The 15,010-nt window shown below is 45.8% G+C and overlaps 1 protein-coding gene across 1 annotated transcript in view; it reads left to right on the plus strand.

The window, feature by feature from the left end:
* Positions 1-350: 350 nt before the first annotated feature.
* Positions 351-15,010, plus strand: part of ITPKA (inositol-trisphosphate 3-kinase A) — a 727,443-nt gene continuing 712,783 nt past the window's right edge. The window contains exon 1 of the mRNA XM_078659624.1: positions 351-1,018. Within this exon, the coding sequence (XP_078515750.1) occupies positions 515-1,018 (504 nt within the window). The 5' untranslated portion in view covers positions 351-514. The remainder of the gene's footprint in view (positions 1,019-15,010) is intronic.

The raw sequence follows: 15,010 nt of genomic DNA on the forward strand, positions 1-15,010 counted from the left end.
TTTACATTACCCCTGTAAACTATCAGATCACATTTGAACAATACTCGTTATACATTTTCTTTAAATTAAAGTTTACAAATCTTGCACGGTAGCGCACTATGCGAGTGTGCATTTTGTGTGTGCGTTTATGTTCTCTGGGTTTCGCGCGTGTCTTGTGCGTAGGTTGTTTCATGCATCGTGTTGCGTGTGTTATTTAATTTGTGCACGTTTCGTGCACTAATGCTGCTGCTGACACTCCCTCTGGCGCTTTCCGACCATGCTCCGCTGAAGCTTGTCTGAAAGGCTGAATTCATTTCTGAAACATGCAGCAGCAGAAAGAAAGAAAACAAAGTGTTCCACCCCCTCACCCTCCCACACAGCCTGTGAGTAGTTGAAGTCGGAAGTCAGCTGTGCACTTGCAGCAGTGACACACTTGGCAGCGGCTGCCCCTTCCTTGTGTGTGTCCGACGCGCTCAGGGCTAGCCCCACACACTCTTCGCCACGTGCCAGGGACCCCCCTCGGTGCGCGCAGTGGATGATCCCGGAGCAGGGCACCTGCCACGGCTCTGCGATGGACGCCGCTCGGAATGGGGATGGCGGGGACCCGGTTGTCTCCCTCCGCAAGCGGCTGAGCGTAGGGGAGCTGCGCGTGTACTTTGAGTCCAGGTGCTCAGCGGTGGAGGCGTCCCCGGGGGAGCGGCGGGGGCACCCGCGCAGGCGGCGCAGGAGCACCGGCTGGCACCGCTGCAACGGCGCGGAAGCCGGGGGCAGTCCCCCGCCGCAGCCCGGGGTGCCTGAGTTGACGATCACAGCCTCGGAGGAGCAGGGACTCGGCAGCCCCCTGTTGCCCGGGGGGGTGAGGAACACGGACGGCTTCCTGCATCTGGGCAGCGCCAACACCAGGCGGCTGTCCACCTCCTCCATCTCGTCCACCGGCTCCACGTCCGTCTTCGAGGACTCCGAGGACGACCTGCTGAGCGACACCGAGAGCAAGAGCCAGGGCAACGTGGACCTGGAGCACAGCGACGAGCCCAACCAGGTGAGAGCATGCCCCTCCGGCTACTTAATACTGTGCCGTGCTTCACTGTGCCGCTCTGTGCTTTGCATCCAAACTTGGAGCACAGCAAGCAACACGCCCAAACAGGCGGTAGCATGCCATTCTGTCAACATTACACTGTAGTAAACTATACTGTGCCACACTGTGCTTACCATTCAAACTTGGGACACTGTGAAGAGCCCATCCAGGTGAGTGCATGCTACTTTCAGTCTACCTAATACAGTGCCATGCGTCACTCTGCTTAACATTCAAACTTGGAGCACGGAACACGCCCAACTAGACAAGAATATTCCATTCTGTCAACATTATACTGTGGTACTGTGCCATACTGCACTGTGGCACAGTGTTTACTATTCAGATATGGAGCACAGCAGCAAGTCCAGGCAGATGACAACATGCCATTCTGTCAATATAACACGGTGCCATGCTTCACTCTGCTTACCATTCAAGCCCAGCCTGTCAGTCTGTCAACATTACACAGTAGCATGCTGTACTGTGCCACACTGTGCTTACCATTCAGATTTGGAGCAGCACAATAAGAAACTCAGTCAGACAACAGCTGCCATTCTGTCTACCCTACACTGTACCATACTTTTCTGTCCACATTATACTGTGATACTATGCATTACTCTAGTGCCCCATACTATGCTAACCGTTCAGACTTGAACACTGGAAAGAGCCCAGTCAGGTGAGAGCTTGCTATTCTGTCAACCTTACACTGTGCCGTCCTGTACCAAACTGTACCACCCCATACTGTGCTTTCTATTCAATGTTGGAGCATAGTTACAAGCCCAACCAGTGAGAGCATGCCTTATACTGTGCAATAACGCACTGTGCACACTTTTATTACCGTCCAAACCCAGAGACCAATCCTAAACCCAATCAGGTAAGAGCATCAGCATGCCATTCAATCGTCTTCCTTATACTGTGCCAGGCTATACTGTGCCACACTGGGTTTGTTATTAAATCACGAAGCACAGCAACAAGCCCATGCTGGCACTCCATTCTGCCACCATTCTACTCTACTACAGTGCCATACCATGCCACACTGTGCTTACCATTACAACTTGTAGTAGATAAGAGGGCCCGGGCAGTTGACATAATCCCAGTCTGTCATCAGTATACTATGGCATACCATAATGTGCTTACTATTTAAAGTTAGAGCACAGCAGCACGTCCTTTCTGGCGTGCCATTCTGCCGCCATTATTCCCTACTATAGTGCCCTACTATACTGTGCTACACTGTGCTTACCGTTTAAACTTGTAGCAGGTAAACGAGTCCAGATGGTTGAGATAACACCATTCTGTCGGCCATGTACTATGGCATATGAGAATGTAACTTGGAACACAGTGACAAGCTCACTCAGATCAGAGCATGCCATTATATCAACCGTATGCTGTGGTACTGTGCCATATGACAGTGCCACATTGAAACTTGGTATACAGTAAAGCCCATTCAGGTGAGAGTATGCCATTCTGTCTACCTTATAATACTGTGCCACACCATACTCGCCAATCTGCGCTTGCCATCCAAACTCGGATCACAGTAACAAGCCTAGCCAGGCGAGACAATGCCATACTGCCAACATTATAGTGTGCAGCTGATGTGCCACCCCATAATGTGCCTCACTTTACTTGCCATTCAGACTTGGAGCACAGTAAAGAGCTCAGGCATCTGTGAACCTTACATTCTATCAACTTTCCACTGTGCCACACTGTGCTTACCAGTTAAATTTGGAGCACAGCGACAAACCCAGCCACATTAGAGCATGCCATTCTGTCTACTTAATACTGTGCCATACCATATTCGCAAATCTGCGCTTGCCATTGAAACTCGGATCACAGTAAAAAGCCTAACCAGGCAAGACCTTGCCATTCTGCCAACATTATAGTGTGCTGCTGTGCCACCCCATAAAGGGCCTCACTTTACCTGCCATTGAAAACCTTCCATTCTATCAACTTTTCATTGTGCCCCATTGTGCATACCGCTCAAACTTAGAGCATAGCAACAAACCCAGCCATATTAGAGCATGCCATTCTGTCTACTTAACTAAACATCACGTCCCATACTGTGCTTACCATTCAGCCGTGGTGCTTAGTAACGAGGCTATCTTGGTGAGAGCAAACAGTTTAATGCACCATACGCCGGTTACCCCATTGTGCTACTATGCCAGCCTGTGCTAACCAATCAGTGACGGAGCACCACAATCAAGCAAGAGCATGGCATTCTGCGTGCCACGTACTGTCCACCATTCTGTTCTACTATGCCATACTATACTGTGCCATACTGTACTTACCAATCTAAGGTGGCACACAGCCTCAAACACCAAGCTTGGGAGACCAGACCAGCTTCCAATATACTGGGTGCCATACTGTTCTATTGTGCCATACTATACAGTGCCATACTGTGCTTACCAATCTAAGGTAGAGCACAACAACAAACACCAAGCTTGTGAGAGCACACCAGTTTCCGATATACTGTGTGCCATACTGTGCTACTGCTCCTGAGCATACTGGGCCATCCTGTGCTTACCAATCAAAGTTTGAGCAGCTCTGTGACATTCCCACATAGGTCATAGCATGCTATTCTGTCTACTCTATACTTTGTGCCATACTGTGCTAGTGCACATTACTGTGCCAAACTATGCTTTCCATCAAAGACAGAACACAGCGAGAACAAACCCAGCAGGTGCGTTCTTTCCATTCGGTCTAACAAATACTGTGTGGCATATTGTATCATACGGTACTGTGCCATATTGTGCTAACTAATCAAATACGGAGCACCACAAGGCGCCCAGCCAGGTGATAGCATCATTCCATTTGCCATACACTGTGTCATTCCTCTGCGCCCACCAGCCTTAACTGGTGCACAACAATGCGTCCAATCAGGTGAGGACATGTTTGTCTACCTAGTAATTACCACTCACTATGTGCCATACTGTGCTACAGGGACAACTATATCCAGATGAAGCCACATATTCTTATCCGTCATATTGTGCCATATCATGCTAAGGGCCCATGTTGTGTTTACCACCCATACCTAGGGAAAAGTGAGGAGCTCCCTACTAGGGATATCCATGGGCTGTCCCGCGCATTACGGAGGCATGACTTACCCATCAATTTTACATCAATGCTATACATATTCTCGCTCACTCATTCACTCGCCCATACAGTGCCATACTGCACAATGCTCTGCTGTAATGCATGGGACCATGTAATCCCTGTATAAAATCCTGTCTCCAGTTTTCTTATTACAGGCAACTTATTAAGTCCCTTAATAAAGAAATGTCATTGCTACTCAACTGTAATAACTAACTACTGTGCAGGTCTGACCTCACAATGCCTGCAGTAGCTGGGGAAAAGGCAGCCCACAGAGCATTATTAAAGCTGCACTTAAAAAAACGAAAATGAAATGTGTTTTTTTTTCCTTCTGCTCTGTTTTTCTAGATGAGCAGTAATACGCAGAAAGGAAATATTTATGGCAACATTTTATATTTTCCACCCTTTAGGTAATTATAGGAAAGCTAAAATTACACTGCATGTTTCTACACATTCTGAGCGACAGCTTTTTAAATTTTTTTTACCTCATAATAAACTGATTCTAATATCCTTTTGCAACAAATATCTAACATCTTTTTAGTATGTTTAATTTTCCACCAGAGATTCTAATTTTATTCTTCATGTTTACAAACATTATGACAGAGAATTGAATGAAGGATTTAAGTGATTTGTGTGAGGAGGCTTATGCTGTGATCATTTAGTATAAGAAATAAAATACCCCGTCATACATTACAAGGAAATTACAAGTCTCTTGGAGTACCATGACCTTATAAAGGAACTCAGGATTCAACATCGTTCCTCTACAAAGGAACTGCTCGGTGACTAACAATATCCTTATATTGTACTGCAGGGGGTACATTATCCCATATATATCACACACATCAATCATAGATAAAACAGTGTGAGGTGCCAACAAGAGAATGCACTGTCACTGAAATATTCTCTGTCAAACCTTGCCCTTGTCTGTTATGCGATGTTATGAAGTACTGTACTACACTGCATGGCATAAACTTATCGAACAAGGCCAAAACCCTATCTAGTCTAGTGAGCTGTGCCCAACATCATTCATCAAAACAAACTTTGCAGTGTTTGTACCCAACATTTCAGAGCTTGTAAAAATACTTGATTTCAAATCCACAAACACCAACAAAATACTGGAAAGAGAACTAACAAACATCTTCAGGAGCACATATAACATCACAGTCTACACCATGACCACGTGGTTTCATAGCTCGAGGGCAAGCACGCCACGTGTGTACTTTGATGAAGACCACCATGCAACATTGATAATCTTTGCCCCTGCTGTGGCCTCCGACACATATGATAACATGCTATTTGAGTGAATTTCTCTACGGATGTGCTACAGTGAGTCGTGCTTAATGCTAACCTTTGGTCTTCCATACAATTGTCTCTGCTGCTCCAGACTTTGCCCCTTCACCCAAGCTAATTGAAATCAGTATGCGCGCAGGGCATAGCATAGGTAATGGAAGGGTCCCAGCTACAATTCCACATCTATGCTAATGGCCACGTGCCCCTCTCTTTCTAGAAAATGAGGTAGGATCCCGCCAAAGGACACACACTGCCTGTTCCAAGTTTATTACCGGATGAAGAACTTTCTCTGTTTTGATGGTGCTGAAAGAGGTTATGGTACAGGATGCTGTTGAGGACGATATAATATCCCATTGTGGGCTACACAACACTGCTGGGTGCAACAGGCTGATGCAGAAAGTAGAGGAGCCAGATGTAGACCCTGACCTAATATTCTATATTACCAAGGGCACCAACTTCCCCTTATTCCAACACTTCTACAGGTCTACAGTTGAGTGACGGAAGTTAAAACAATGATCACAGAGCATCATGCTCCTAATGCCGGCCCGTTGATGTACCTCGCCTCCGCTGACTGCTCTAAGTAACTCCACCAGCAGCTTCTTGGCATTTGCGACTGGAGCGATGCCTTTTACCCAATTCTTGGACCCCAATTGACATCCAATTAAGTTCGATTGCGGGTCCTATCCTTATTCACTTTGGACCTTACCCCACATCACAATTCTGGATCCAGCCACTGCAATAAAAGTAAACTGTAGCCAGTCCTGATGATGGCCTAATACCTCTGCAGGCCGAAACACAGTCGACTTCCACAGTGGAACTCCTGGTGCCCCTTTCAAGGATACCCCATTCGATTATTTTTTGTATTCTGTAGCATTAACTGTTAGGGTATCCTAAATATGTACACATTTTAACCCCCACTTGTTTCATGCTGTGCCAGTCACTATCGCTGTACTTACCACCCCACGTGTCACTCACGCCGTCACAGCCTTCAAGAGCACTTGTGCACAGTATGTCGTAGGTTACATGCCATTCAATGTAACGCAGTGCTTTCATACCATGTGCCTGTACATATGAAGTATAATATGTCAAACGTGTCTACTTACTGAAATACAATTTATTTCACAAAAAGAATGTCTCCCTGGTTTTCTCCCCTTTTTATTTAAGTCTCAGCAATTAATTGTGCTAAATATATTAGACCTTTAAATAACAGCCTTTTTGAGACACTATTGTATGTTACCTAAAAATGTCGGCACAGGTGCAGCATATGAAACATCAGGTGGACTGACAAACTTCCCCTTTAACCAGAGTTTCAGAGTCAAGGGCCCAGGATACGTTCAGAAACAGCCCTCTCACTATGTACCAACTAAGACCCACGTGACACCCAACACTCACTCAATCTACCAAAGTTCGAGAAGAAATAGAACAGGGACAACATGAAAACCTAATTGTTTACACATGTTTTTGACTTTTGATTGGTATCATGAGAAGCTGCAACTAAAGGACATTAGGCACGGGAGGCGTCGCACATCTTTGTAATAACTTCCTGCAACCTCAGTAATAACCATTTCACTCTTCCTTCCCCATCCCCTGCCCGCCTCTACTTAGTACCACTCTCCTTCCAGCTACACCTTTAACTCAGTCACAGACCAAAGGGTTACTGCCTTCTTCCCAGGAAGTATACTATTCCCGGAACTGACCCTAGCAACATCGACTCTATGAGTGTGACCTCACGTGGTAAATTTAGTGTCACGTAAAGCAATTGAAATAACTAAATATTGTACTGCTAGTCATGTAATTTTGTACAAAATTGTGCAATGCTATGCAGTACCGCACTGTAACATGCATCCCCTGCCAAACTGCGCCTTGTTTTTTGTGTGCAATTCTTTGCACTTTGACATGCCATGCCTTGCTTTACCATAGCTATATGTCAAACTCCGGGCACAGCAAGGAGTTTGAAATGAAATCTTATGTATGTAAGTATTAATGTATGTATGTATGTACATGGTATTTTTATAAAGCAAAAAGAAACAGAGAGCTGTACATGGTTACAGACAAGCACAAAGTCAAGAAGCGTTGGGAGAGTTAGCTGGATTATGGACAGTTAGTGCATTGTGTTGTAGTGTTTTTTGAGGAGGCGGGTCTTCAACTCTTTCCTAAATTGGAGCAGTGTTGGGGAGGTCCTGATGGATATTTGGATGTTGTTCGCGATCCTGGGTGCATAGATTAAAATCGTCTATCACTGAATCGTGCTATGTTTTGTCATGCCATGCTGTGTCATGCCATCAATTAGACCCAGAGCTCAGTGAGAATCCCAGGATGATGTGCCCTATAGGGACATTTGTAAGCACAGAACATCCAATTGCTTCTCAGCGCTAGATGAATTGGAGACTAAAGGACCTAAACAGAATGACTAAGGGTTGTACTAACCTGTGTCATGCCACTATAGGGTATGCTGTGCCATCCCAGACTCATCCTTCATAATGAAACACATGCATTAACAGAGCTGGGAGGGAGGGACTAGTATGCTGCTCTACTACATTATACCCGCTTAGCTACAGCATATCTTCAAACCATGCCATCCATACCTACAGTACCACCATGCAATAATCTGTATAGTTTGGTACAATATCTTCTACCCTGCTCCACCTGTCACTACAGGCACATTATTCCATGCACGTGCCAAGTAATCTAAAAACCCAAGTAAAGTGTCTTACATGTGACACCAGTCAATATTATTGTGGAGGACACCTCCCAGTTATGCCACACATGTGACTCCTAACTAAGGCACAGTCCTGAGGATTATCAGTTTTGGTGAGCACCTGGAAGTTACTTTTTGTGGTTGGAGCATCATAAAAATTAGAATGATTGTATGGCTAAATGGTATGGTGTTGTGGCCTGGGTGGGGTCAGTGTGGTATGAGCAGGGCCACTGGAATGATGTGATTCTGCAGCTGTGACTTTTTTCACTTATTTATGAATGTGCCGCATTTACCATATAATCTATCATATTCTGCATAATTTGCAGATTTTAACAAAAAAAAGTTTCTAACTCAAACAGAACAAAGGTTACTAAAAATAAGTTGAAACGTTGTTGTACTGACAAAGGCACCTCGGGAAAATGGACTGATCACCTTTCATTTGCATATTAGTGTGTTAAACTAGTAATAATACAGTGAAACCTTTGTCCAGATAGTGTTAATGTCGTGTAGTTCCTATATATTACTATACAGAATTTGCGCATTTGGATAACATATATTGTGGGTTTGGTGGCAGACTGGTTCCGAGCACCCCCACCGAGAATGTTACCCTGTTTGCATTAGCTAGCTCACAGTGCCACTAGAATCTCCTCTTATCGGGGAGAGAATAGTTTTGGCAACCTTAGAACATGACAGCCCTGATCCCTCAGAATCGTGGAAACAATGTACTACCTTTCGCTCAGTCACTCGTGCTCACTTATTCAGTCTCAGAGTGTTTACACAGAAGAAACAGTCAGGTGTGTTACAATAAGAATTTATTGCACAGTTGTTCTTTTAGTGTAGAATAAATGTGCTGCAATACCTGTTAAACAGTAGCAGATATATATGATTAGCAGTACAGTAAAAATAAAAGGATAGTATAGTTCTACCATCTTGCAATAATCATAAATACATACATGAATATAAAAAGCATGATCAAAAGAGAGCGCATACTCCTACGATGCCTGTCTAGATGTACATAAGTGTACCTAGCATGTGAGTAGGTGTGAAACCAAAAATCACTCTAGATTTTAGTCTAACTCCATTACCTGAAATGAGAGAGTGTGGGACTCCTTCCTGGTCTCGAGTTGGACACCCCGTGAGGGATGTGTTAGACCACTGTCAGCTGGAGTGTCTGCATGCAGGAACCTCAGCGTCTCTGGTCAGTGTGTCTGCTGGAAGTCTCGGTCTCCTCTAGCTAACACTAGCCAGATGTGCTGTATTTATACAGAAAGTATCTAGGGTTCCTTTGTCCCTTGTTTCTTGTGTTAACCATTGTTGGATTTGAGAATGACGTATGGGATGATCCTTGTACGTAGATATTATGCAGGTGGTGTAGCCCCTGCCTGGTTTCCAATAACCCTTATGAATAATCATTCATACTGTGTGAGTCTATTGATGAAGTTATAGGATGCTATTGTTCAGGGAAACCCTCCTTCTGCGGCCAGGACTAGAACTAGGTAAAGGTTCAATCCTAAAAGGCACGTTACTGTGTAGTGTAGGGGAGGTAATATAGGTGAAGGTGTATGATATTATCCAGGCCTATATTAGGGTACCTATAAGGAACATAACATTAACATTTTTAAAAATTACAAAATAATGAACTCATACTATCACAGAATGTGCAGCATTATGCTGCATAATTTGCATTTTTCTTGCTATATAATTTAGTAAACCCTGCTGCATAACTTAGCCCTCCCATCCCGCATAATTCTAGAGGCTATGGGTATAGTAATCTATGTGCTAGAAAACAATGGTCTTCCTGTCTGAATTAATTTTTTTAATCTGTATTATACCTTTGGTAATTAAAGTTATTATTACCCTTATTGAAAACTGAAATGACAGCCATAACCTAACGTGTTTATACCTAGCTAAGAAACAGTGGGAAGCTGTGCAAAGAATGGAGTTATTGATTCCCCTTTTATTCTAAAAGGAACTTGCATCAATTTTATCCTTCCACCAGTACTATATCACCTAGTAATGAAATATCTCACGTGGTACCACGCCTCAACCATATTTCTTTTCAGCAAATGCTGTACCACTCTACCAATATGTAACTCTGAATCGTATGACATCTCCCAGACACACTATCCTTTCAGACCTTACCTTAGCCCCCACAATAATGCATCTCCAAAGAAAACCACATCTCTCTCTTCCTCTAAACCACATTATCCTTTCAACCATACACTATCCCCTAGCTATCTGTAACTGTCAACTATACTATCCTCTCAACCAACACACTTTCCCTTAACTATGCAACACCTAAACACAACATCAACCCACTAATATAGGATAATTTTAACCAATATCCTATCCTCATCCATGTATTATCTCTGAATGAAACCACACCTCCTAACCATGCTTCCCTTTTAACTATCACCCCCACACTCCACCCTTGATGTCCCTCTGAATGATACTACAGCTCCCCAACACACTACTTCAACAGCACTCTACGTCAGCTATGCAATACCTCTAAATGATGGAACACCTTCCAATCGCACTATCCTTACAACCAGTACCTACCTATGAATGATACTACATATGAATAATACTAAAGCCCCCCATGCTACCCTTTCAACAGCTCCTTACCCCAATTATGCAATACAGCCAATGATACCACATCTTCCAATCACACTATGGAAGAAAAAACCTGGGAGTGAAGCTCAATCAGAATCTAACCCTAAAGGAGCATGCAAATTTTATTACAGGAGCATGTTTTCGTACAATTGGTCTGCTGAGGCGAGTCTTCCCTCTTCTACCTGACATCCACAGAAAGACCCTAGTACAGGCCTTGGTGATAAGCCGGTTAGATTACTGCAACGGCCTTTTAATATCAGCTAATGAGGATGCATTGAACCGATTGCAGGTGGTCCAAAACACGGCGGCTAGATTAATTCTTAATGCCCCCACAAGAACTCCGTCTAAACCCCTCCTGAGGGAGCTCCATTGGCTACCAATACGGCAACGTATTAAATTAAAAATTTGTTGTACAGTGCACAAATGCCTCTTTGGAGATGGCCCCAAATATCTTGCTCAAAAATTTCATTTATACAAACCGGATCGTCTTCTACGATCAAGCAACCAACTTCTACTGGAAACTCCATTAATTAAGAAGACCAGACAAGGAGGTCGTGCCCTATCACTTATAGGACCGACTCTGTGGAACAAACTTCCCATCAGTCTCAGACGAATCACCAACCACCTCTCCTTTAGGAAAACCTTAAAAACACTTCTGTTGCAAGAAATATAATCCCTCTATAGCTTTCTCGCAGAAGCACTGAAGTCTGTTATCCACGGCGAAAAAAGCACGGAGATACCCCTTACGGGGTCGAGTCCTGCGCGATACAAGAAATTAAATATAAAATATATACTATCCTTACAGTAAATACCCTACCCCCAACTGTGCAAAACCTCTCAACGATACCCCTCCTCACAGCCATAATATAATTTCAGCAAATGTCCTATCCTGCTTGCAATGATGTAACTCTGAATCATCCATACTACCTTTCAACCAGTTCCTTTTACACTAATAGTAATGGGCAGTTAGAGCTGGTTGGTTTCTATTGGAACAGGAAAGGTTTCTGATTTGCATATGGCTGGTTTCTGGCCAAAGTGGCATGGACAGGATTGCAGTTTGAGTAATGTCCAGTGACGGAGACTATTTCTAGCATTCCACCTTTCATCTTTTTTTTTCTCACTCCAACACTCTTGAGCGAAAAGCTATGCCCAGACATGAGTTCCATGCTCACTTTGCCATTGAAATCAAGCTGTACTTCACTTATAAGACCTAAGAAGGCCGAAACTGGTCTGGGATTGCTTCTGTGTGCATCTGGAGGGAACTTGAACTGGCCGGAACCTGAACTGGCATGTAGTCTGGACTTTTCCTGTTGGAACAGAATCTTTACATATGGCAGGTTGTTGTCTTTGGTTGCATGATGGGCAAACAAATGATGGCCTCAAATGTGTAACAAGTAGATACCAGTCACTGAAATTAATTTAAGTATTTCATTCATCACTTGTTTTTTGGGTGACCACTCCATGCAGAATTACCATATTTGACAGTTGCTTAGCATCAGACAGGGATACCAACAATCATGCCAGGAAAAGCTGTATCTGATAGAGACATCTAGCAGCAGATTCCTTACCTTTCAAATTCCCTGGCATCAGACTGGATTCAGAAGACATTTGCGTGACCAGTACCCATGCTAACCGGTAGGTGGCATCGATCGGCTCCGCGCTGCAACGCCTGCGCTAGAAGTGATGTTCGAGTCACCTACATAGACGCTACCTCAGTATGCATGTTTTATCGTGTTCATTTGGGAGGGATTCTCCCTTCTGGTTGTGTCAAAGATGTCTTTGAGAAAGACAGGGTTTAAACTGTGTGGCGACAGTCATTGTGCCATGTCGTTTATATACCCATACCTTGTGTATCTATGGTGTCCCGAACACAACCAAGACTCTAAATCGTGCTTGGACTGCCAGGTCATGGCATGGAAGGCCTTGAGGGAGCGATCGCTGAAGCTGCTAGCGGCCCGGCAGGCGACGCCACGACGCGCAACTCTCGAAGATCTCTGTACCAATCGAGAGCGAGGTCACAGGACCACATTAGGAGCCCCAAATCTTCTTCCTGTCACTCTAGGACATCTGTACATTCGGGAAAGAACCACAATAAGTCAAAGCATGCTTCAACTTCTCATTGTCTGTCTGCTGATGGAACGAAGAAGCATCAACGTTTGAGGCATGCTTCTCCAGAATCGTTGCCAGGGCAGACACCGAGCCTTCCCAGCTTTCCAGGAGCCGGAGTGATCCACGCTCAGATAAAATAATTGTATGCAGCCATGCACAGTGTATTTGTGCAGCCCAACCCCTCCGGTGCGCTTTAGGGCCCCAGGTCTGAGAGGGGGCCCCATCTCCTTCCGCACAGATGGCTCCGGGCCTCAACTCCGATGGACTTGAATCGGTGCCGGTCGTACCACTGTGATTTTCCCCGGTGCCGGCCCCGATTGCGATGGTCCAGACGCCGCCAGGGCCCACCTGCGGCACTAACCCCATTCTGATACCCAACGACATGGAGCCAGAGCCACTTTGACCGATGCTGGTGATGACAGGACCCTGCATCCTAGGTCAGAGCCTGAGCCCTATTCCAAAGGCCAGCCATGGCGGAAGAATGGGAGGGGTCACTGGACTCTTTAGAACACCAGTTAGAACAGGATGTGGACTGGTGTGATGAACTCTTGAGGTCAGTGGTCTGGAGACCTCTTATGCTTTCTTCCCCTACCATGGCTACGGAGTAGGAAACATCATATTCCATGGTGGTAAAGAGGGCAGTTGAGGCCCTGGACATCAAGTTGCCTTTGTGGCAGTCAAGTCTAACATCCTAACTGAAGTTCTACAACCGGGAGCTTCCGCTTCTGAACTCCTGCTCCCTTTTAATGAATCACTAACAGATGTCCTACTGGGAACCTGGTCCAAGCCCAGCACAGGAGTTCCTGTGAACAGGACAATTGCCCACCACCACTGCCCCACACCTGGGGGCCCGAACTTCCTCACCCAACACCCCACCCCTGAGAGCTTGGTGGTCCAAGCCTTTATATCCCATGGCGCATTCCCTGCCGCACCCCTGGAAAGGGCATCCAAGATGCTGGATAGCTTGGACACAAAGATGTTTTCCTTCACCATTCTTTCTTTGCGGTCGGTAAATGCCTCCTGCTTTTTGGTCCATTACACCCACACTCTGGGGACACGGTTGCACAACTGCAGCCACAGGTCCCAGAGTAGGCCCAGGCCATTCTTTTTCAAGCGGTCAAGGATGGGTGGAACACAGCGAAGTTCACCATTAGGTGTGGTTTGAATACGGACAACTCTCTGGGCAGAGCTGTTTCATCAATGGTGGCACTTAGACACCACACCTGGCTGAGAACATCTAGCTTTTCAAGGGATGTCCAGGCTTCCCTCATGGATATGCCCTTTAATGGCAATCGTCTCTTCGGAGACAAGGCAGACTCAGCGCTGGAGCGCTTTCAGGACTCGCGGGCTACAGCCAAGTCCTTGGGCCTCGCAGTTGCCTCACGTTATTCCCAGTCGGCCTTTCGTGGTGCTTCCCAGGCTGTGCGGGGGTGAGGACGCGGTTCATACCAACCCTATGGGTCAGGTAGCCTGAGTCAAGCATCAACCACCAATCCCCCTGCAGCCTCAGCCTCTAATCCCTCCTAATCTTACCGTACATGATCATGGGCGTTCAGTTAGTGGCAGAATCAGCCATCATCTCCACCACTGACAGTCTATAACATCGGACAGGTGGGTTTTACAGATTATTGGGAAGGGCAACTCCCCTCCCTCCAAATCCTCCCTCCCCCTTTGCCTCCATCTCACGACCGGCCTATGAGGATCATTTGCCATAGCGCCGCAAGAAAGTCACAGCTCTCTTGGCCAAGAGAGCCATACAGAGGGTTCCAGTGTCAGAAGTAGGCAATGGTTGCTATTCCCCCTACTTTCTGATCCCCAAAAAGAACAAAGGGCTTTGCCCTATCGTAGAGCTGGGAACCCTAAACCTCACCCTCAAAAAGGAGAAGTTCAAAATGCTCACATTGGCTCAGGTTTTGTCTGCCCTGTACCCGGGAGACTGATCAGCAGTGCCGTTCTGCACCTATCTCAATAACTGGCTGCTAAAGGTGGGCTTGCCCCACTGGCGTAACGAAAATCGAGGGGGGCCCCCCTGAAAGGTAAGAGGCCCCCTCTGAATGCAATCAGGGGCTCTCTGGCCAGAGTACAGTGCTGAGGGGGCCCCCTGGAGCTTGGGTGCCCCCTCAGCACTGTACATCCGTGGGGTATGGGGGGGGCCTGTGTTATGC

The sequence above is a fragment of the Lissotriton helveticus genome, chromosome 9 (assembly GCF_964261635.1).
Source record: "Lissotriton helveticus chromosome 9, aLisHel1.1, whole genome shotgun sequence".
NCBI lineage: Eukaryota > Metazoa > Chordata > Amphibia > Caudata > Salamandridae > Lissotriton > Lissotriton helveticus.